This window comes from Chanos chanos, chromosome 12 (assembly GCF_902362185.1).
Source record: "Chanos chanos chromosome 12, fChaCha1.1, whole genome shotgun sequence".
Classification (NCBI taxonomy): domain Eukaryota; kingdom Metazoa; phylum Chordata; class Actinopteri; order Gonorynchiformes; family Chanidae; genus Chanos; species Chanos chanos.
The window spans coordinates 17,910,405-17,934,739 of record NC_044506.1 but is presented as its reverse complement, the minus strand read 5'-3'; the positions used below and the strand labels follow the sequence as shown (position 1 = coordinate 17,934,739).

General features: G+C 42.2%; 2 protein-coding genes across 2 annotated transcripts; one reads left to right on the top strand and one right to left on the bottom strand.

Moving 5' to 3' along the window:
* The first annotated feature begins 400 nt into the window (after positions 1-400).
* Positions 401-11,593, top strand: LOC115825304 (regulation of nuclear pre-mRNA domain-containing protein 1A-like). The gene is made up of 7 exons (XM_030789136.1): positions 401-678; positions 5,694-5,823; positions 7,381-7,487; positions 7,988-8,082; positions 8,532-8,658; positions 9,030-9,205; positions 11,368-11,593. Exons 1-7 carry the CDS (start codon positions 528-530, stop codon positions 11,518-11,520), a joined length of 939 nt encoding a protein of 312 aa, XP_030644996.1. The 5' UTR covers positions 401-527; the 3' UTR covers positions 11,521-11,593.
* A 4,702-nt stretch (positions 11,594-16,295) lies between these two features.
* Positions 16,296-19,423, bottom strand: LOC115825389 (zinc transporter 8-like). Its single transcript, XM_030789218.1, is given in 7 exon segments — positions 16,296-16,441; positions 16,947-17,081; positions 17,348-17,453; positions 17,840-18,134; positions 18,363-18,516; positions 18,822-18,968; positions 19,294-19,423. Coding segments are annotated over 7 exon segments (1,077 nt in total). The 5' UTR covers positions 19,388-19,423.
* Positions 19,424-24,335: the final 4,912 nt, after the last annotated feature.

Here is a 24,335-nt window from a genome sequence, read left to right as displayed (position 1 = left end):
GCAGACAGATTGATATAATAATGGATATCGGTCTATTCGTCTTTTTATTAGCAGCAATGATATGCTTATCGTTATTTAGCCATTACGCGTTGTTTATTCTTAAATTTCATATACATAATTGATCAACTTTAAATATTGTTATATGGACAAGAATTCTCCTTTGGTTTCAAAGCAATGAAAACAGATTTAACTGTTTTTTCCCCCTGTACATCCGCCTATAATATTAAATTACGGACGGAAATATTATTATTGTGACCCCGAAATATTATTATACTGTGTAAGTGATAAAAATGGGCTTTTTTCCCTGGCTGGATGATGGCTAACTAAGCCCCACCTCTTGAAAACATTGTATCCATGCGTAGCTTGTTTAGCTGGGCCAGGCCTCGGGGCTACAGGAAAAGGTTGCCTGGCTTGTCTTGGGGGAGCCACTCGTCCTTCTGTGGTACCGGGTGTACCCTGTTCTGTTGCAGGGCGGACACATATCGCTTTATTTACAAAGATACGTCTTAAAAGGTTGCATAGCGAAAATGTCGGTCTTTTCCGAGGCGGCGTTGGAGAAGAAATTATCAGAGCTCAGTAACTCACAACAAAGCGTTCAGACACTATCTTTATGGTTAATTCACCACAGAAAACACTCGAAAACCATCGTCAAAGTTTGGTATAACGAACTGAAAAAAGGTAGGTACTAGGATACACACATTTTTACATTTAATCAAGCCGCTGGTTAGCCTTTGTAGCAAAGAGTAGTCCAGTGGATGTAGTTGCAAATTGTTAGCCTAACATTAGCTAGTGACGTTATCATAGCCACTGTTAGCATAACTCCAGTTTGTAAAACGATATTGTTTGATGTGACACAGGCTCATCTTCTTTTAAAGCCAAATTCTCATACGTGGGGGATTTTGTATCATAAACTGAGTTTGTTCCGTACTTCTGTATACTACGCTGATTAGCAAGCTACCAAGCAAAAAAGTGCACCTAGTTAGTAAGTAGCTAGTTTGAGCTACAACTTAGCCTTAACTGTAGAACAGCTACTCCAACCGAAATAAGAGAGTTAACGAAGTTATTATCTTAACTAGCTGGCATCTATACTTTCACAGCAGCACATGCCGATTGTGATAAGAAGTTTAACGCTTAACGACTGATTATTTGTCAGTTAGCTGATGTTTTCAGTGCTAACCTTTAAAATAAAGCATGTGCCCTACAGGTAAGTAAGCGATAAAAAAAACTAGTTAGGTGTTGGCTAAGCCAGAACGGTTTATGGTTCCCTACTTTGACGTTAGCTAAACGTACGTTCTTGCTGCAGAGTAACGTTCACGAAACATGCTCTCAACGACTGAATGTCAACAAACACCCCTCTCATCACACTTAACTACGCCAGAAGATCGTCATCTCAAAAATAATGACATTGATTTCAGCTGAAGCGTCTATGGGCACACATCACAACAGCACGTTATTCATGCCATGTGTTCCACCAGTCCTTAATCGTTATCAGATAGGTTCCCAGTTGTGAGACCACAGCCATGATATTGACTAGGCAGCCATTTTGCATTGCCAACAACACAATGAAGCAAATATCAAGTTAGATGACATTTTCATTTTGCTAAATCTTTAAGTAATTGTTACAGTGGTTTATAAGTCCCTAAATAATCTTTTTTCTTGTAAAATTATGCATAGCAAATATGGAAAAGAATCACAAACGGAAGTGAGTTACTGACACACTCTGGCAAATTTTATTTTGCAACATTTCCTGCAAAATAAAGTGATATGCACCATCGAAACATGCTTCACCGAACAGAGCCTCTGGTCCTGACGTTTATGATAGACGTTCTGATTCATAAATATTGTCATTATGCTGTACATCTCTTCTATTCAATTCACGGCCAGGCCAACTGTGTCAACCCTTTCAACTGAACGTTAGAACCAAATACAGAAATGGTCAGAACAGCTGACCTGCGCAACTTACATGCAAGTTTTTATGTATTTCAGCTGCACTGTCTGTCTGAACATGATCACATGGCACTTCCTTCAGTGAACATTCAAATACATAACCTGACATGAAGCTCCAGCTGTTGTCCTCTCGGCAGCGTGTGGATGTGTCAGTTTTGAGATTGAATGGTTTAGGTCGTGTGTGGATTATTTTTCTCATGCAGACCATTGCAAATAGCAGTAAAGCAGGGCTGTCACTCAGGGCCAAGGTGCGAGCCCTTCCCGGTTCTTTTAGAAAGGGTATAGGAAACCCTGAATTAAGCTCAAGTTCTTTTGTGATGTATTTATTAAAAGAGAACTGGTGTAGTCATGTCACTTCTTTTCTGAGATACTTGTGCACAAATTGAAGCCATGCATTGGAAAGGGCTCCACTCATTTTGGAGTCGATTCTTTGTATGTGTGTAAGCGAAGGAAACAGGAGGAGGAGTATATGCCTTTAATAAAGACTTACCGAAGTACAAAGATTACTTGAGGCAAAGGACAAGACTGTCCAGTAGGAATGTTGTGTAGCTGTTCTCCCATTGGATGGTTTTGACTTTGGCTTTGAGTTCTCTCTGTTCTGTTACCTCTTTTTGTCAGTCATGTCAGTTGTCTGTTAGGGGGTTTTTTTCCCTTCAATTAAATACACAAGCATCAACTACAAAAATGAGTGCTTCTCAAAGCAGCCCTGGAACATGACCAGATCAAATATACAGCGTGGAATGTAACCGACGCTGTGATGATAATAACACTTCATTAAATGAGCATCACAGCGTCGTTGGCGCAATACGGCAGCCGGCCATTTCACAGGAACCAAACAGGCTGCACGGAAACAGAAAGCATAGGCACTAAATGGCACTGTTTACTTTGGCATGGATTAACACTACCACGGAGTTAAAGCACGAATCACTGTGGTTTACCTCTGACTCGTCCTGACAGAGGCACATTGAACCGATCTGTAGGGGTCGTGCAGGGAAAAATAATGGAGGCACAAGCCTGAGCCTGCAGTGTGCATGTTCCATCTCTGCATTAAAGCTTCACGTCCCTTCCCCGCCCCTGCAGGCGTTGGGCAATTTACAAGGGGATGAGGGGGCGATGCCTTCCCCCTTGTTAGCAAAATGACCAAAATGCATCCCCTTTGTTGACCTGCCATCCCCCTGTGTACTCTATAGAGTAGTGTTAAAAAAACTGTTAAATCACACATCACCTACTGTCTGCAGGGTATCTTAGAGTACATTTAATAAAGGGTTTAATGACAGTGTTGAATGTTTGGTCGCTCACTGTGACTACCACTGCACAAGCAAACACTTTGGGATTTGTTGAAGTGAGTTGTTGTGCATTTGGCCTAAACTCCATGGTTAACTGCAGAAGTATTGTTTTTTTTTTTTTTTCCCAGTCTAAAGCTGTGTTTTGGCACAAAACTCCTGATGACCCCCACGAGCATGGGACAGTTCTGGTTATTATAAAAAGTACACTGACAAACTGCAAGTCTGAGGCAACTGAAACAGCGTTAAATAATGAAGCTCTGTGGTGTGAAGTGAGGCAAGAGTGTCAGTCATCCAAGGCTGCACAAGTCATCGGTCTCTCTCAAAACTGGTGGCAATACCACCATTACAAAGTGATGGAAATCTACAGCAGAGATGAACAGTCGGCAGAAACAAGTGTCACCTTGTATTTGTTTTAGGTGCAAGGTAAAATAGAAGCATTAGCTGTTTTCAAAAGTCGAATATATGAAGTTCAAGCTAATGCAGTCAGGCCATTGAGTGGCCCACCAAGAGTGTTTTCAGTTTGTTGGATATCGCCAATACAGCATGGACCTCTAGGAAAGCCTAAAGCTGTCCTGGTGTGCGTGCGTGGGTGTGTGTCAGGAGGGCGTTTAGTCAAAGTGGCATTAAATATCAGAACTGTTTTCTCTGAACCCTGACTAGGCCTACAGTACAAATCTGTTGGCTTCAGTTCAAATCCTCATTCACTTTCAGTTGCATTTAACTTGCTGATAATTCCAGTACTTTGTAGTTGAATGTGTTGACGACCCTGCATGCTAGGCTAAATGCTCACATGGTTCCGCTACAGTGTGTCAGGGGACTCTTGACTGTGATGCTTAGCCTGGACGTGCTAACTGTTGACTCGGTGTCAGGACTGGCCGCTGTCAGAGGTGTTGTGTCACCGTTGTGCTTTTAGTGTGTTTTGTGTGTGAATGTTGGGTTTACACTTTCTGATGTTTTGTTTCAAGCCGCGTTTTTTTTTTTTTTTTTTTTTTTTTTAAATGTGTTGTCAATCAGCTCTGTGAAGAAGGTATATCTGTTTTTTTTTTATGTCTGTTTTTGTCTGTTTTCCTAGCTTTGTGCTTTCACTCACAGCTTTTTCAGTCATCATCCAGTGACGAAATATTGTTCATTTACATTGGCTTTTTTTGAACATATAAATGATTTACAGTACTTCATTTACACAGCGGTGACGCTGATTGTTTATTAGTGTCCCTCTCCTTCAGCTGCCGTTTGTGTGTATTTGCCCTGCTCCATCCATCAGTGCATGTAGAACGCTTACCAGTTCTGAGCTGTGAACTGCTTATTACCAGAAGGCTTTTTTTTTTTTTCTCCCCCGTGTCAATAATGTGTGTCAGGAGCTGCTTTATCTGGGCTTCCTAAGAGACAAGCTGTTCAAATCCAACACTCTCCTGCCGCTACTCACATTTGCTCAACCTGCAGGAGACAAACGGCCAAGTGTTTGTGTACGCTAACACAAGCAGAGTGGATTTTACTAAGCACTTGCCAAATATCTGATGTCCCCATGACAAATGGCTCTAGACATTATTTCTGTTTGCAGAAATATATTTTATGGTCACGACTCGTTTCTCAGAGGAATGCACGTTACTCCGTCTGTGATTCATGTGTGTCAGCGTGGGCTGAAGATCTGTTTACACAGACTCAGTGTCTGTGACTCAGACTAGTCAATGATTCAGAGTTAATCAGAAGGCTAATCGGAGTATGGGCAAATAAAAGTGAGTGACAGACAGGCTTATCATACTTGCATTTAGGTCACAACCAGGTTTTGCCATGTGTACAGTAAGTTGTTAGCAAACATGTGAGTGAGGCATACAGTAACGACAGCTAACTGTACACGTCACAACAAACTACACAGAACTAATACATTTCTTATTGACTGTCTCAAAGAAGCCTCTCTTTCTCTTGAGGGCGCTGTTTCCATGGTGAATAGGCCCGCTCCCGTGTGTGTGTGCGTGTATGGGGGGAGATGATCCTGTCAGGGCTGTTTTGTGTGTCTGTTCAGAGAAAGGGTTACACTGTGAACAGAGAGAGGCAATGTTTTATTAGGAGAGATGTGTCTCCAGAGAACAAACCCCTGTGGCAGTCTCCTGTGTTTACTTACTCTCAACAATAGACACGACTAGTCACAGTGGATTTCCCTTTTGTTTCTTACCGCTCTCTCTGTTCAACTTCTTTTTCTTCTTCTTCTTCTTCTTCTTCCTCTCTCTCTCTCTTTTTAAAAAAAAAAAAAAAAAAACTTCTGTGAAACATGGTAGAGTGAGTAGAGCACTGTTTAAATAGGCTATCACAGCGTGCCATGTTGGATGTGTCGTCATTCCGTGACGCATATGAAAATTCACTGATTTGACTTTGTCTTTCCCTGACGTGATGCGTGATACGTTTGGTGAGGCTAACACCGCTCTTGTCCTCTTCTCTCTCTCCCCCCCTGTCTTCCTCCTACAGCTCAGGTGTCCCGCAAGCTCACATTCATCTACCTCGCCAACGACGTCATTCAGAACAGTAAGCGGAAAGGACCGGAATTCACGCAGGACTTTGCACCTGTTATTGTCGATGCTTTTAAACACGTTTCCACGTGAGTCCGTCTTCAGTTGTACCCGTTATTTTATTATGGTTTTATTCACGGCGTAAATATTGCAGCATTGAGGAGTGGATCTGTTTCAGAATGTTCATTTTCCCCCTGTATAGACCCATCTCGGTGTTAAAACAGTGATTGTGTGTACGCGCTATTTTTTACACTAGACCCATTTTCCATCAGCATCAGGAAGAAAAACCACATTTTTTTTTAGCTGCTAAGCTTGGGATAGCTGAATCCTAGAATGCTGATCAGATACGGTATTTGGGATTTCGAAGGTACGGTTGGGCAGTCATTGATTGGCCTCAGCCATTAGCTGGTCTTATTGGTCTTTAATTAACTTGATCTCTTTAAAATGTGGTGACACATAATCAGTGCAGGTCAGGATTACTGCTCTCTCTTTTATTTATTCATTGGCTATTTCAGTAAAACTGTGTTTGTCCTCTTAAGATACTCTAAAACTCAGCACTTGAGTTTCAGCTTCTCCTGCTCAGGTGGCCAACATCAAACCCTTTCCCTCATTCTATATCTCTTGCTCTGGCTGTCTGGCACTGTTGCTAGATTTGATTGACAGCTTCCGGCCCAGTCATAGTTTAACGACGCCCAATCCACTAAAGATCGTGATATTCTCTTTTCTGTCTATACACATGTAATCCATGACCTGTCCTGTGCTGGAGGCAGTAAATAGCCATGTGTCAGTTATGTCCTTTCATATATCAGGTCTCACTAAAGGAACACACTCTCACCGTATGACACAAATCATGATATGGTAGCACCAAGTGTCATTCACCAGGAGCAGTAAACATCACCAAAACTGTCCTTATATTCAGTAGCGCCAAAAGTCACTCTGGCCTAAAATATGATGATTTAGGAAATTCAACTGGGAAGTGTCTAAAGATGAATTGTTTGAATTGAATTGAATTGAATTAACACATTAGGTCTAAGTCAGATAATTCAATTCATGTAATTTGCCAAGTCCTGTAAGTCACTGGCTCTTCCCTGCAGGGGGCAATCCGTGGTTAACATGCTCTTCCTGGTCTGGAACCGCATGCATAGAATAAGACCTGATGTGAATCGCTGAAAACACTGAAGTCATGAGATGGGCACTGCTGCTATACAGTGAATCGGTATCAAATCAGGGCCATCTACATAATCGATTTGTCACTCAGTAAACTTAACCTGTCCACTGCTGGCTTTGGACCAACCCATACCAGTCTATGCAATCAAAATGTTAGCCTTATGCATCACCAGTTTCTGACGTCGCGTTTAAACTTGTGATCTGGGCTCATTTATTAGTGATATCCGCAAGAAAATCACTTTGAGGGGATTCTGTGTGTAATCATTGTCTGAAAAAATGTAAACATCTGACAGCCCATGATGAATTAAATGTACTGTATGTCTGGTTGAACAATTTTGGTATCCGTCAGTGGAAGTTTATTCTTGTATTCCCACACACAGGTTAGATGAATGTTTGTATCTTATACTGTCTGACTGAGTGAGTGTGGTGTGACTGTGAGAGACATGTCCTTATTTGTGTGTGTTTGGCTCTTTGTGCAGTGAAGGGGAAGAGAGCTGTAAGAAGCAGCTGAACCGGGTACTGTCCATCTGGCAGGAGAGAGCCGTCTATGAGAATGATCTACTGGACAAACTCTCAGAGGTCCTACGTGAGTACAGACACCCTGATTTTGTGCCATGTTTTAGGGACATGATGGGAAAAGAAAAAAAAGAAAGAAAAAAAAAAATTGGAGAGTAGTCTGTAGTCTTTCCTCATTGAATTCCCTTTGAAGTCATTGGACAGCATTCCAGTGCTTTTTGTGTTTTTAGTGCCTTTGGTTCAAAATTGGTTTTTGCCAGGCAATTAAAAGCCACCGAGGAATACTATAATTTGTTCGCTTTTGTGAATCAACGTCTTAAACGGCAATATTTATTTAAAAAAAAAAAGATTTAGTAGTCCCAGTTATCCCTTTGCCTGGCACTGACGGCAAGAACTGCTTGGGAAAACATTTAAGGCATGTGTTGTCTTACGTCTTCTGGAGGATAGAAATGGAAACACTGTACTGTAGAGGGAAAAAAAAGCCCAGATGTGAATGTGGGGAAGGGCTGCTCCTCTGAGCCTGACCTCCGTGCCCTCTCACAGTTAACGCTCTCATATGTCTGCCCTCAGAGGGAGAGAAGAAAGCCAAGAAGAGGCCGTATGAAGAGATCAAGCTGAACGAGGACGACTTTGCCAGTCAGAGCTCCCCAGGAGAACCCCCCCAGGTACTGAGAAATCCCCGCAGTCCCACAATAACAGAGCAGCGACTGGATCACGACAGGCACTGCTACTGCACTACAGTGCTTTAGTGTGTCTGTGCTGAGCAGGCTGACATAGATCGTGGTTGCGTTGTAAAAATCTGTCTGTGGTCATTTTGTGGACAATTGATTCATCATTCAGGCCACTCAGTGTGAAACTGCGGTTCGTATATAGTACGTCTTCATTTTGCCCTAACGAAGGGCGTTGTCTGTTTTTACATGACTCAATGCATATGTTTCCTTAATAATCATTTTCAGATTTCTAATTCTGCTAAGACCTTTGAACCACTTAATAAAAGAGACCAGCGTCAGATGAATAGCAGACAAACTATTGCTATGTCGATAAGAGGAAGAAGCTCTGGTGTGGACGGTGTATCAGATCCGTGATGTCCAACCTGTCTTTTGTGTCCTCTCAGACCGCAGACTTAATCAGGGCACTGCAGGAGCTGGAAAACGCAGCTTCCAGTGACTCCGCCCTACGGCAGAGAATCTCCGCCCTCCCCGCCGAGGTGCACGACTCCTCCCTGCTCCACAGGATCACAGGTATGTCCGTCCCGAAGCGGATCCCCACAGAACTCTCTAGAGAAGAGCCAAAGAGCGACCTCAGGACTGAGAGACAGAACGATGCTCCATTTTTGTCACAGCCGGTCACAAAACGAAGAGTTAGTGTGTAGAGATCAAAAGAACAGGGACAGTGCTTTGAGCCTAACAGGATGTTGAAACGGGTGCCGTGCCACTTTTATCGAAGTGAGCGTAGTGCATGTCTGACTTGTTAGAGAGCGTGAATGTGAACTGTACTGGCTGTATGACCGGCGTGATTGACAGCCCTGGTTGTGGAGCAGTGGAAACTGTGCGAGGCTGTGTTCTGACGCTCCTAATGACTCCTCTGGCCGTATGCTTTGTGCCTGCTGTAGATAAGGAGTCTGGGGAGCGCCTGTCGCGCCTGGTGGAGGAGGCCTGCATGCTCCTGGCCGACTACAGCGGGCGACTGGCGGCCGAGATCGACGACCGGCGGCAGCTGACGCGCATGCTCGCCCTCTTCCTGCAGAGCCAGAAAGACGGCCTCGCCGACAACGAACAGAAACTCGAAGTGCGTAACCACATTTCTCCTGCTCCCATCAGTTTTCTCCATCTTACACCTCTTTCTTTCTCTCCTTATTTCTGTCTGTCTGTCTTTCTTTTTTTCTTTCTTTCTTTCTGTCTGTCTGTCTGTCTGTCTTGTCACTCTTGCTGAATTATTCTTATATTAAACATTCTTCCTTAGTGCTGTTTAATGTACTGACATTTTTGGTTCAATCAATTGCGTATTATTGTGCAGAGTTGGCACGCTTTGCAAGACAGTTCCTCTAACTAAAACTGACTATGAATTGAAAACGGTCAACAAGAGGAACAAAAAAGAAGTTCTCTCCTGTGCATATATGAATGTCCATTACTGATCCATTCACGTGGCATTTGTCATTCAGGTAAGTATAGTCATAAAGTGTGTCATTTGGTTGAGGGCTAACTAACTAACCGTGATGACTGGAATGTGTGTTTGATTTACTGTCTAGCCTTTGCCAACAGGTTCTCAACAAGACCAAGTCAGGACATGTCTTCATCTTCACAGCATTAACCTGTACTCAAAGAAAAAAGACAAAAATAAAAGACAAAAATTAATCCTTGGGTCTGCTATTTTATTTTTGACGTCCTCTGTCCCTTCTGGCTTCATTATCTAAACACGTGTCTATCGATTTGTGCACCTTTTTAATGGTGGTTTTAAACTGAAGTTGTCAAAACTCTCGATTTCATCTCCCATCACTTTCACATCACTTAAAAAAACCAACACTCTTTCACATCACACTCACCAGTAGCACAAGGACATTGTACAGCATTAGTAATGTTTATAATATGACACAGACGTGTGTGGTCTTAGCGTAGCGCTTTAAAACGTGTACTTTCTCACTCATGTTCATTGATTGACCTGTACCTGACTAGTGTGAAAGATGCAGAAAGATTTTAGGATGAGTCATGACGTAGGGGTACTGGAATGACCATAGTGTTTTTGGCCTCTTAATGAAAAGGCCTTCTGCACGGTTCTGGACACAGAATCACATTTTAACTGCAGCAACATTTCTATAAATAGTTAACAATTAATACTTGCTCTAGATTATGTCAAATTATCTTTAAAATGTCAGTTATAAAATGTAGGTAGGTAGATTGTTGCTGTCCTCGCTGCAGATAGCAGCTATATGGGTAGTGCTTAACAAATAGTTATTGTTCTGCTAAAGTGAACTAAACACTTCAGTTACCCTGTGTAGTAGCTCAGCTAACACTGTTGACACTGTTTTTAAAATTTCATTATGAAGTTTATTTTCAAACTATAATTGATGTCCAAATGTAGTTTTCTGTTTAAACAAAAGAGACAGCACAGTCGTTTTAGGACCTTTCTTGCAGATTGCTAAGTTATGCATTCTTGCAAACATAAATAAAGAAGAGGTTCAGGAAACATAAATAAACACACGTGTGCGTGCCCTGGGTCATACTGTTGATATTTTAGATGCTCTGTATCTATTCTGTGCTGTGAGTAAACAAAAAGAAATTGGTTATCCTTGCCTCCATTGAGATGCTCAGTTTAGTAAACAATAAAAGACATGTAACATTTTCTGAGAGAAACTACCATATGCTCACCTTGTTTACTCAAATTTCTCATGGCAAAAATTTCAACTTGTTTTGAGACTTTTAAGTGACACACAAGGCTGGACTAAACCGCTCTGCATGTGGTTTCAGATCAAGACATAAAACTGTTAGTATAGTGTGAAATAAAAGATGAGAATTTCAGTTGTAAAGCAGATTGCTGTATAAACTGACCTGAGTTTAAGGAAAGTTTTCGCTGTGTAAACCTTTTTTAACCAAGCGCTTGCCGCTCGGTCCATTCTGTGACCCCGGCAAATTTCCTCTCCCGTTTTACTCTCCCGTGACATATTTGAATATTAAAATCTCCCATACAGGAAATGACAAATGACAAGTTTGAATAACTTGTTTCAAAAGAACGGACTAAACATTCTTTCTCCATCCAATGACAGATGTGGAAAGGAGCATGTAATGTCCTCTTAGACAATCAGCCCCTGGCCCCCTGTTTTTTTTTTTTCCAATTACGAGTGTGTTACAAACATGTATGTTACAAGCACACAGTCGAGCACTGGGAGCAGATGCTTGTCCTCTGTGTAAACGGTGACGGCGCTAACACAAACATGTGATTTCTCTGTGTTTCAGGAGTACAAGCGTAAGCTGGCGCGAGTGACCCAGGTCCGCAAGGAGCTTCGTTCTCGACTCAGCAGCCTGCCCGACCTCTCGCTGCTTCCCAACGTGACCGGGGGTCACGTCCACCTGCCCTCCTCTGGTGACCTCTATAACCCCTCTGACTGACCTCGTGCATGCGACTCGTAGATGTCTCACCTACTTTACTTGTCCCGTGTGTGCAAACCACGCCCACTGCGTTCTCTCCATCAATGCCTTGGGGAATACCTGGGGAACCCCTCCCCCCCCCTCTCTCTCCGCCCCGTCGGATTCGATTTGACATCGTTTAGTGACCAGTCCCACAGCGTACGCTTCATCGAATAGTTTACGCATTCCCAAATAAGTTTGTCACCTTTCATAGGGCACTGCCAGTGAAGTCACTGTGTACAGCAAAGCTACTCCCTGCTCAGTAGGGTGACGGAGAAGAGCGTTTAGCGCGACGCGGCCTTGTTCCCTCAGGCCTACCTGTGTCCTGATGTGTAGCTTGAGTCGCTGTAAGTCACCATCTCATCCACTTATTCTATTCAGAAGTGGTCAGAAACAGCTTTTTGTCATGTTATTTTTGTATTTATATAGTGAATTTAGATATTTAGCTGTAGCATAGGAGACATTCATGAGGTGATGATTAAAAAAAAAAAATCTTGCAGTATATTATAATCTGCTGCAGTATTTTACTAGATTGATTTTCTCAGTTTGTTGCTTTTTTTTGTGTGTGTGTGTGTGTGTGTGTTTTTTTTTTTAATTTTATTTTGCTTGCGATCTGTTAGCTCTATAGTTGATGATCCATCATGCTCTCTGAAGGCCTCACTGATGACATGAGTAGCAAGGGGACAATTTGGCCTCCAATTATTGTACCCTCATCTGTGAAAACCACAAAATGGACATTTACTTGAATTTTAACTGATTTGTGGTAATGACACGAATAAAAGATACTACATGATAATTTGTGTTTGTATAGTTGTAGAGCCAAAGCTCATGAAACCTCTTGCTACGTGTGTGTTTCCAAAGAACTTTTGTTTTTTTTTTTGTCCAGGACTGGCACTCAGATTTTTCCCATAGTGGAGTAAGTCGGTAGAAACATTAATGTAATGTGTGTATTTAATATACAGTCGCCTTTTTGGTCTGTTATCTGTATCAAAACAGGTAGATTGCTAACGACAACCATTTTCTTTGACGTTTAAAAGGGTCCAGCTGACGCTTATAAAATACACTTTTTAACTTATTGATTTGCAAGTGTATGTTTTAACATCAGCGTTTGTAAAGAGTTCCGTTTTCTGGAGAAGAAAAAAAATGAATAAACTGAGCAAAAGCAATGAGTATTTGACAAAAGTTTTGAATTCTTGTCTCATGCCATTTTATTTCCCAAATTCAGTTTCTCAAAGGTAATTAGAAGAAGAACAAATAGAAGTTTTGTGTGTGTATTTTTAACGACACGTAAAAAGAGTTTCGGTGTGTCGGTCATATCGGATTTGAATCATGGCATTTCTGTCTCAACATCAAAACTGAACTTCAGTCCAACAACATGTCCCCGACGTCCCGGTTTTTCTCCGTGGCGTGTCGTGGTCCACAGCTTTTTCCCCGAACCAAGGATTCTCCACGCGGCTATCACCAAAATAACAGAACAGAGACTCAGCTCATCTGTACAGCTCCTTAAGTGTTGATCTGTTTGAATGCTGGTCTACAGGTAGACAAGACCAGTGCTGTGAATGAAAAACATGTCGAATAGCAGTAAATGAAAACCTGGGGCACAGTGGAAAAAACTGAGTAATGTTTTCTTATGTATACAGTTGCCTATCAGTTACACTATTTCTTACAACACCAAATGCGCTTGCAGAAAAACTGAAATTGTGGCAAAACTGAAAAATTATGCAAGTGTCACGCTCCTTTTTAGTTAGTATTAAAAGTTTACCTTTGTTCCTGTTTTTCTTTCCCAACGCGTCAGTGTTTCTGCACAGTGGGAAAGATCAGATGTGTTTGTTGATGAACATGTGTAGCTAAAGAAGGTAGAAAATGCTTAGAAAACAACCAGAAAGAGGGACAACCTTACAGAGCCACAAACAATGTGTTCTGACCTCAGTATATCCATTGAAGCTGAGGATTCATATTGTAATATTTTCTATGTTGAACCACTTAGGGAACAGTGCCACCTGCTGGTTGTGTTCCTTTCCACATGATGTGTACCTAAGTCTCTCTGAGTATTTTTGAGTTGGTCTCTATCTCCCTGTTGCCTCAGAGTGCTGATTCATCCGGTGCCACAAAATCAGCTCAGCTAGTTGAACAGCAGTAGCGACGACAGCAGAGAGAAACACTGGTAAAGGAATGGATTATGAAACAGCAAGATTAAAATGACACACAGTCTTACGTGAAAGACAGAACACGGCATGCCCTGCCAGTGAAATGATGATTCGTTTATAACCCACTCCGTCTGCAGACTCTGAGAGCGAGGTGAAGTTGGCTGGCTGTGGGTATGAGAGTAATGTCTCGTCTTGGAGATGTGGTTCATGTGTTTTTTGGAGTTGTCGAGCCAGTGTGGTAACAGCAGTGTGAACCGCTGTTCTCCGTGTCAGTTCATCATGACTCAGTCGGGCAGCTGTTAGGAGAGTGTTTCTCTTAGTGGCCGGAGTTGAGTCAAAGGCAAAAGGGAGAACAATCAAATCTTTGGGTTCTCTTCACTGGTGTACTTCAGACAATGTGAAAGCGATGAGGAGCCTGTGAGTTGTATGGTTTCTGAGGAGTTGTCTGGAGGACGGTACAGTGCATAAAGCTGTAAAGCATGAAAGAGGAAACTCTCTCTCTCTCACACACACACACACACACACACACACACACACACACACACACACACACACATATACACACAGGCCAAATTCTCTCTGCTCACAGATCTCTCAGTGGAACGATGTGGGGCAGCAGAATCCCTGGTGCACAAACCACATCACACCTCTCTCTTTCTCTCTCTGTCTCTCTCTCTCTCTTTCTCTCTCTGTCTCTCTCTCTCTCTCTTTCTCTCTCTGTCTCTCCCTCTCTCTCTCTCTCTCTCTCTCTCTCACTCACTCACTCTCTCTCTCTGTCTCTCTCTGTCTCTCTCTCTCTCTTTCTCTCTCTGTCTCTCCCTCTCTCTCACTCACTCACTCCCTCTCTCTCTCTCTCTTTCTCTCTCTGTCTCTCTCTTTCTCTCTCTCTCTCTCACTCTCTATCCCGCTCTCTCTCGCTCTCTCTCTTTTCTCTAGTTCCTGTAGTGTGTGTGGGGTGGCACGGTGGTGCAGTGGGTAGGGCTGTCCCCTCACAGCAAGAAGGTCCTGGATTCGATTCCTGACCAGCGTCCTTTCTGTGTGGAGTTTGCGTGTTCTCCCCGTGTCTGCGTGGGTTTCCTCCAGGAGCACTCTCCTCCCACAGGCCATGGAAGTCACATGGAAGTCAAGCGAATTGGAGATAGTAAAACGCCCCTAGGTGTGGATGTGTGCATGAATGTGTTTGTCTGTGTGTCTGCCCTGTGATAGACTGGTGACCAGTCCAGGGTGTTTCCCCGCCTTTCGCCCTATGAGACTCCAGGACCCCCCGTGACCCTAATTAGGATAAGCTGCTTAGAAAATGAATGAATGAATGAATGAATGAATGCATTGTGTGTTTTAACTGTCGTCTAGTTTACTGCATCATGTATTTTATCTGTGCTTGTTTACATCTCTGTCGAGTCAGTTGTCTTTGGAGGCCTCATATTTCATGCTGTTACATCGCATGAAACTTTTTAAATCTATGAGGAGTGTATGTGTCCTCAGAGTTCAAGCTTAAGTCTACATGACAGGCAAATTCACCATCTATACTGAGTGTTGACTGGCCTTGATCCAAGATCGGTCTTGTGACTCTTATACCAAACTGTTAAACGTAAACTGCTAAGAGAATTAGAATCACCTTAGCTTTCTGCTGAAAGAGGTAATTGATTAATTGAAATGATGGGCATTTTTAGTGACAAAAACATGAAGAATAACATTATGATTATATCTCCAGTATGAAACACCTTCCTTGTTGCTATACGTTTATGAAGTTTTGATGTTTAAGTCGGACATGTCAAGGTGGTGTAACTTTTCCAAGTATACTTTTGAAGAAGAAAAATGCTAACAAAAGGCTCATTTCTATCTGTATCTTAATGAAATATTTTGGCATTATGTTTCAATCCTAAATAAATAAGAAATCCAGTCTTCTATCATTTAGCAACTTTTATCCAAAAAAATCAGTTTCTCCAAATGTCAGGTAGTGTAACCGACATAAAAAAGCCATTTTATTTTTTTATAATGAAGTAAACCATAAGATCAGACAAGATTACACAAAGAAGACCATACAAGACCTCACGAAACAACAGTGAGTTCAGAGAATTTGACATAAATAAAGTTTTCAAAGTGGGCTATAATGATTGATTGTCAGTGACCCAAATACAGAAGCAAACATACGGGTGAATTTCTGTCCAGTGTTTCAGTTTAACCAGTGTTGTCTGGCCATGATAGCCAACAGAAGTTTCACCCTGTCACTCTCTTCTGACAGCTGTTCAGGGTCTTGAAATCACAGTGCAGAGTGGATAAACTTAGAGTAGATCAATATGAGTGACAAAATAATAACCAGCTGTGTCCCTGTTACCAAGCAACACTTATCCATTTTAGATGCAAAAGGCTGGATGATTTAAAACACATTTTAAAACATACAGTCTCTGTTTTTTTGTTTGTTTGTTTTTTTCTTAATCAGTGGGAGATTTCATGAAAGACTAAGACTCAACATAGCTCTGAAATACAACAATGATTAACAAACTAAAAAAAAAAAAAAAAAACAATTTGAAAATGAAACCCACTGATAAATAAAACCAAGCTGTTGATTGTAGGTGTCCTTTTCCAGGGCTGAAGTGATGGATGTGGGGTTTAGCTTTTTGGGTCCTGGCAGAGGGTGCACCCGGGTCTCTGGTCAGCCTGTTGCTCCAGCTGGATGGTGATGGAATGGAAGCTGTAGGTGGTGAAACAGGCCTGGTTGATCTCTTGCAGTACCGCCTGTGGCTCCACACTGTCGTCTGTGAGGAGAGCAGCGAACAGAACCGTCATGACCTCACACTGACGGCTGCAGGATCATACTCACGGTTCATCATCAACAGTTACGTGAGCCTTACCGATTTGTTTTTTTCCTTAAACGACGCCCCTCTTGAAAAGAAAGAGCGTTGAACGTGTACACTGAATAGTGTGTTACTTCATCAAATTTTACATATCGTCTGTTTATTTATTTTCTTTTTTTCTTGAATATTCTTTTCACTACCAAGTTTAAGCTCCAGAAGTTCTTGGAAAAATCCAGAAGTAATGGCCTATTTTTAGAGTGACTCAGAGGACTTCACAGATGATAGTGTTTAATTAGGCAAATCAACAGAGTTTCCAAATGAATGTTAATTAACAGGATGTATCCCATGACTTACTATCTTTAGACAACCAGAATGATATTTGTACTGCGGGCAATGGTTGACATAAATCAACCCATCAATCAATCAAGCCGGTTGACAAACACACGCAAGGTCACGTTTTCCTTACCAACGGCCACGTGGACCGACAGCACAGCCTGGTTCATAGTCAAAGCCCAGATGTGCAGGTTGTGAACAGCCTTCACTCCCTTCACAGAGAGAAGTTTCTCCCTCACCTCCCTGTAACTCACTCCTGCGGGGGTGCCTGTACGGAGAGAGAGAGAGAGAGAGAGAGAGAGAGAGAGAGAGAGAGAGCAATAAATAAGTGATACAGAAGAACTTAAGATTACAATATGACTGAAACAGCTTCATTTAGTTTTCAGTTTTCAAACTGAGCACAAAATTCAAGGGGTTGAAAACTTTGGTCGTGTCACTACTTGAATAAGAATTCTGTAATCAGATGCGTTAAATAGCTAATTAGGCTTTAAAGTGAAGTAAGCTAAACCCTAATTGGAAAAAGATAAGACGCACCTTCCATCAGCACCACCAGAATGTCTCTCATGATGGTGAAGGTGGTGCCAAGGACAAACAGAGAGAAGAGGAAGGTACAGATCGGATCCGCAATTTTGTATTCCGGCTGCAAGACACAGTGAACAAGGCACAAAGCTGATCAGCAAATTTGTATGTGAACCGTCTCTGTTAACTCAGTACAAATGGCCATGGAAGCACCAAATTATTTTTTGATCAAAATAAATGACCTGATATAGCAAGGATTCTATGTGTGCAATTTCATACGCAAACGCAATTTAAGCAACAACAACAGCAACAACAACAACAATAATGATAATAATTATTATTATTTTTATTTAAACTACTGTATATTTTTGCTAATCAGGCACTGATACCAGACGCTTATCATTATGGTTATGTCATAGAGTGAAATCATCAGTTCATTGGCACATACATAATGACTGAAAAAGAACAGCTTTGTCTCCTTTGACCAGTCCCCATCCCGTCCTTCACCCCTGTTTATGTCCTAACCTTGAAAAAGATGATGAAGGCGCTGACCAGTACACTGACACTCTGCAGGAGGTCCCCGATCACGTGCACGAAGGCAGCCCTCACGCTGGCATTGGCCTGCTGTCTTATGCCTGTCTCCTGGGCCTCCTCGTCGTGGTGATCCAAGCTGTTGTAGCTGACACCATTGCGCTTGGCGTGACTGTGCCCATGCCCGCCCCCGTGCCCGTGCCCGTGCCCGTCTGAGCTCAGTCCCCCGTGACTGTGGCCGTGACCCGACTGGTGTAACGTTACTGCCATTCTGCAGTGTGAAAACGCGGGGAGAATCAGGAACGGTTCACTTGGCTTAAAAAGAAGGGGATGTTTCCCATAATGTAGGACCGCGTGCAACTCCAAAGTCAAACGGAGCGATGTCTGCTGGTGGAAAAACGGTCCTTAATGGACCAAACACTACGCAGCCTTTAGGGAGAAGGTTGATTATGGGCGGTAACCTTGCTAAACAGATGTGGTCGGTAGAGGTTTGACTTACATGATGTTGGCCAACACAGCACAGCCGGAGGTGATGAGCATGATGGTGCCCTCGATGGTGTAGTCATCATGAATAAGCCTCTCCACCGCCAGGTACACCAGCACCCCCGTCACCAGCCAGATGGTGAACACAGAGAGAAGAGCACCCAGGATCTCTTCATGGGTTTAAAGGAAAAAAAAAAAACACTTCATTAATATGCCAATGATTAAGCACGATGATGATTATGATGATGTTGATGATGATGATGGTGATGATGATGATGATGATGATAATGGTGATGATGATGATGATGATGATAATGATGATGATGATGATGGTGATGATGGTGGTGGTGATGATGATGATGATGATGATGATGATGATGATAATGATGATGATGATGACGGTGATGACGGTGATGGTGATGGTGGTGGTGATGGTGATGATGATGAAGATGATGATCATGATTCAGTGTCTCACCTGCCCGATGCCAGCCATAGTTGAGAGTGTGTGTTGCAGGTCTGGAGGAGAGCCAGAGGGAGCACAGACTAATGAGGAAGCTGGTGAAGTCCACGAGGAGGTGAGCGGCATCGGTCATCACCGCCAAACTCCCCGCAAAGTAGCCGCCTGCAGTAACAGCACAGCGGAGAGGAAGAGAGGACAGAGTGTCATGTAGAGAGAGTCAGGTCACTAGTGCAGGCTGCATCTCAAAAGTACAGCAGAACAACTTTGGAAAACTTTCTTAAGATGCATATTTTGACTTACATACAAAAAAAATAGCTAGCGTTCAAATCAACACGGTTTAAATGACTGCATTATCGCTCAATGAATCCTTTGAGCAATGCTCTTGTGTATTTTTTGCCCATCTTTTTTATTGGATTGGTGAATCTGTAATAAGTGTTGTCACGCAACCTGAAACAGCGGCAACAAACAACTGAAATCGTCGACAAACCTAAGATCTCTCCGATCATGAAGACCAAACAGACTGCTGAAACGATGTAGAGTCGCTTCCTGGCCAGTTTTTTCTCACGCTCCCTGTCCTCCATTGCACGGCTGTTGTCATGACAATGTTTGATGCCACCATCCTTCTGCATTGCCTCATCCATGGGTACGCTGGAACATGAAAGACAAGGCTGGGTTATTACAGCGTAGATGTTCACATCAGAGGAGAAAGATAGTAAAGGAATGAGACAACTATTTAGCAGGGGGAATTTAGGACCCTGCAGAAACTTGTGACACTGCATTTCTATCAGACCAATCAGGGGAAATCCATAAAATTGTGGGAAGATCAAAGTTCAGGTTCACTTTTCACACGTTGTTTTGGGTGTGTTGTTTGTGCTTCTGAGCAAACCAGGTAAGGCAGATGTAGTGTGATAGCATGTGCGTTGACTTCAGCTGAATCCATTGGCATGTTTGATCTCCTCATTTGATATTTTGAAATGAGGCTATAGTGTAATACCACCAAAACTGGTGGAAATTTCATAAAAAGTATTTTTGGGGGATACCTTTTAGTGTTAACAATGCTGATTCTCTCACATACATGTAAATCTAATAATTAGTAATTGACTTTTTCTGCCTGTAGCTTTCTGGTAAAGGGTCTCATGAAGTGATGAGATGCTTGGTCATGGTTTGTTGCTTAAAGGTACAGAGTTAAATGTCTCTGGTCTAGGGCTTTTTTGAACCGGCACTTGTCTCTCTTTAGAGCGTAGCACAGATTCCTTTCCACTTTGTTCTTGTTTTACTTTTTTTTCTTTTTTCACTTGCTGTTACCCTATTAAAATGTATTGTAAAGTAGCTCAGTTGTGACGGTTTATCAATACTGATGCCTTTGTTTGTAACTGATAAATGATCTAATCTCCTCTTAGGTTGTGTCACACATGGTGTGGTTGGTGTAGGCTACACTGTGTATGTGTCCGTGTGTGTGTTTTTGTCTCTTTCGGTGTGGTAAATGGGCTATTGTTCCACGGTCTTTCGCGCTCTCCTCAGCGCCCTGCTCTGTGTCCGGCCTTGTCTGTGTGTCTCATTTTCCACTGCTTCTCATTATTGTGTAATAAATTCTCAATTTTTACATGTTATGAACTTGTGTGAATAATGATACTTATTCTGTTTGCATTAATAAAACTGCTCTGCGAAAGCCTGAGTAAAAACTACATCCTGACTGCTTTTCACTTAACGACGGCTTACTTATCGGGGTCTGACAACAATATCACACTTCACGGGCCTCATCTCAAATACGTCGACATTCATATAATTTTAACTAATGAGTGGATTCTGTGAGGAAGCTTACTGATTTCGTGCGAGCGATCGTTTTTTTTTTTTTTTGGGCTGAGGGAAGACACATGCTGCTTTTCCCTGCCCGCCCTCCTTTCTCCACACGCGCCTCTTACTATCAATGCTTGATCTGTTGTATTGTTCTCAGACAGTGAGTCATTCTGTAATCTCGTCAGCCCAAAATATTCCCTTGTAAAATGCAAAAGTTCTCACTGAAAATTATGCTGAAAGTAAAGGACATATCTACAAGAAGAGACCGAAAAGACAAGCAAAACGAGTTAGTAATTTCTGAAAAATACACCGACGTATGCATTAACGATCTCGGAGTTTAAATGCCTATGGTTCAGCTAAGCACATGTTCACACGTCACGGCATAACAACATACTGATTACTTTGCAGCATGCGGTAGCCGTGATGGAATCCCTTCGGCGGATTGCGCACAACCCCTCCGGAAGAGTTTTAATAAAAAGGAATTAGGGCACAAAGTTTGCGCACTGCTAAAATCGTAGCAGACCCGTGTGTAAAATTTTGCGTAATCTTAACAATCTTACTGAATCTTACTTTGTTCACTGAGAGGGGAGGACACTACGTGGCTGCCAACCAAACTGCATAACAGTGACTTCTAGATAACGGAGAGACCGCTGTTTGGTTTCAGACGACAGATAAAATATTCATTTGCCAGACTCATGAGAGTTAGTTCAACAAAATAATAAATGAATGTTCTAACAGAAGAAAAAGCCAAGAGAAAATAATATGAACAATCTCATAACTAATTGAACTCTCAAATTGTAACGTGGATAAAAGTAATTTGAAATCTTCTGATTACACTCTGAAGACGAAAATACTTTACCCTCCCATTGTGATGGTGTACGTTGTGGCGGCTTTCTTGGGAATCAGGCGCATTTTCTCCGGCTCCGTTTTGTTCATGGTTAAAGCAGTTTACACGGAGATGGTGGGGGAAAAAACTTAAGTTTTCGGGTTGATTTTCTCAACCTACCTTATAAATAACCGAAAAAAAAATTCGAGGGTCAGGTTGCTGAATTCAGAAAGTGCTTTAAATATTTCCGTGTAATTTATTTAACTAAACAAAGAAAAAGGCTAATACGTTATCATCGGTCGTTGCATATGTTAACGCATCAAAGCATCTCTGAAGGTAGTTTGTAGTCAGCGTACACTAAATTCTTATGTAGAGCCTTGTGACTACGAACCGTGTGCAAATTGAGGCTGCTTGCAGCACCATCCCATTTCCATGAGTGCTCATTCCACGAGAGGTCCGGGCGCTATACTTTTAAGTTCAATAAAGCCTAATCACACATTTACGGACAAAACTGGATAAAAGGAAAGGCAGGGTGCCAGACGGAATATCAGTTCTAAATTCTATTTCAGTTCCCTTTTCTGACCAGTCTATGAATTCAACTTCTGTAAAAGACTGAGTCTCGTTTCCTTCCTTACCTATACGTCATTACTGCTTCAGCAGAATGGAGTCTGTCTCTGAGTCTCTTGGAAAGTTCTTGGAGTCATCGGTGGCAGTTCCTGCTAATGATTTAGAGAACCAATCCGGTGCTTTGATGAGACTGACTATATTTACTTAGAGTTTATCATATATTTTGCATATTCAGTCTTTCTACCATTAAATCTTTTCGTGCTGTCCTTGTGCAATGGTGACATACATCTGGTTGAGGCTGAGAAACTCCTGCTTCACTACAAAGTTCTTCCTGACCAAAACATTCCCAGGTTACCTGGTTCTCTAGTTCCCTGGTTCTCTGGTTCCACCAGCTTCCTTGGTTCTGCCAGTGTGGACAAGACTGTAGCAGGGAGTTCTCATCTTCTGCAGAGCTGAGTTTGGGACACGATATACCATTCAAACCAGTGGGTAGGGTAGCTGGCCCACTGATTCCCAGTGATCTGACGGCACTGCTGTCTCTGTTCTGACACACACAGACCTGAGGACCCTTTACAAGCTTTTCCACACACCACACCATCTTCTTATAAGGGACAGAGAATGAACTACCGCTGAGTTTCAAAAAAAAAAAAAAGAGAGAGAGAGAGAGAGAGAGAAAACAGACAAAAAAACCCCACAGACTGCGTAAGAATGATAGAGCACTGAGGCACTGGAGGTCATACATGACAGGCACATAAAACCTCTTTATTCTTACGGAAACGTTTTGGTGAGAGTGTACCCCGAATCCGGTGAAGTGCGGAATCTCATGAAAGAGGGATTTGGATTTCCTATCCACCTCTCTGTCTTACAAAGCTATGTCAGAGACAGCAGTCAGGGTCTTTGGATGAAAGTAACACCACGTGTATTACTTCTGAATTATTCTTAGTTTCGAATTATTTCTCCCATGCAGCCCTTTATGTAGCTTTTGATTATATCCGATATTTTTGTTCTTTTTTTCACTTGAGTATGTAGAGATAAAATTAAGCGCAGAAGGCAGGCATACCACAGCCTCAGCTGGATGTAGTATGTAGCTATGCATGAAAGTGTGTGTGTGTGTGTGTGTGTGTGTGCGCGCGTGTGCGCGCGCACAAGTGTGTGTTTCTCAAACTCAAACTTCTTGCTGTGAGGCAACAGCGCTAACCACTGAGCCACCACGATAGGAAATAATACAATGTGATGAAACATGAACACAAAAAAAACCAAACTTGATCTAAACTATACACGACAGAGAAATAACAGCAAAATTGTTAGTGAATGGTCAGTGTGACATTGTTGCTGTTAAGAGTGACAGTGTCAGACTTTTATTCACTATTCTCCTCATAGACGACCTCATGGAGCCACAGGTGGGGGTACAGAGGATTAACCAGATTGGTTTCACCATCTACAGATTCCACCCTGTTACCATCCCGCTGGGGCAGTGGGCTGAGCAGGGACCACAGTGCACAACCCCAAATACTACAGACCACTTCCACTCAGGGACACTTCATTAACAGCATGGAGAAAGGACAGGGTGAAGGGCTTGGTTTTGGTATCAAATACTCTTTTTCCACTGACCCGGTGCCGGTGCCGTGCCTAATCGAGCGCCGGGGCAGCACTTTTCCACTGAAAAAATACTGGTGAGAATTTTATTTGACACTTAAATGGACCTTGGGACTTCTTTTTTTCACACTATATATTGTTGACGTACAGAGCTGTATTCAGTGCCAGTTTTTCATAAAATCTCCTATTGATTAAAGGAGCAGAGACCATATGTTTTAAATCATGTTTCAAGCCATCTAGCACTGGACTCTGTTTCTACTAAAATGGGTGAGTGTTGCTTGGCAACACGAATACAGCTGTCCATTGTTTGGTTGCCGTTGTTGATCTTCTCTAAGTTTACCCCCTGTGATCTGTGATCCTTTGAGTCTCCCATTCTACAGGCAGCTGTCGATATAGAGCGGCTGGGTCATGTGACCCCACCTCTGAGCTTGACTGTATGATGCTTACTGCTGTCATAAATCTATCAACCTTATGTTTTGTTTCTTTTTAAGTGAAAGTAGGGGCAAGCTTCTCACTGCTTTCAGTAGAGTGTGATTTTGCAACCATTATGGATTCGTGCTTTAAGACAACATTGTTATATCGAAGGATAAGGAATAATGACTGAACTGAAATGACAGATGGATATTGAGTGGTGTGTTTGAGCTTGCAGTTGAAGTAATTGACTTTTTTTTTTCTAAAATGGAAAAAATGTACTGATCGTGTTAGTTTATGTAATAATACAGATAACATCCTGAACTTCCACT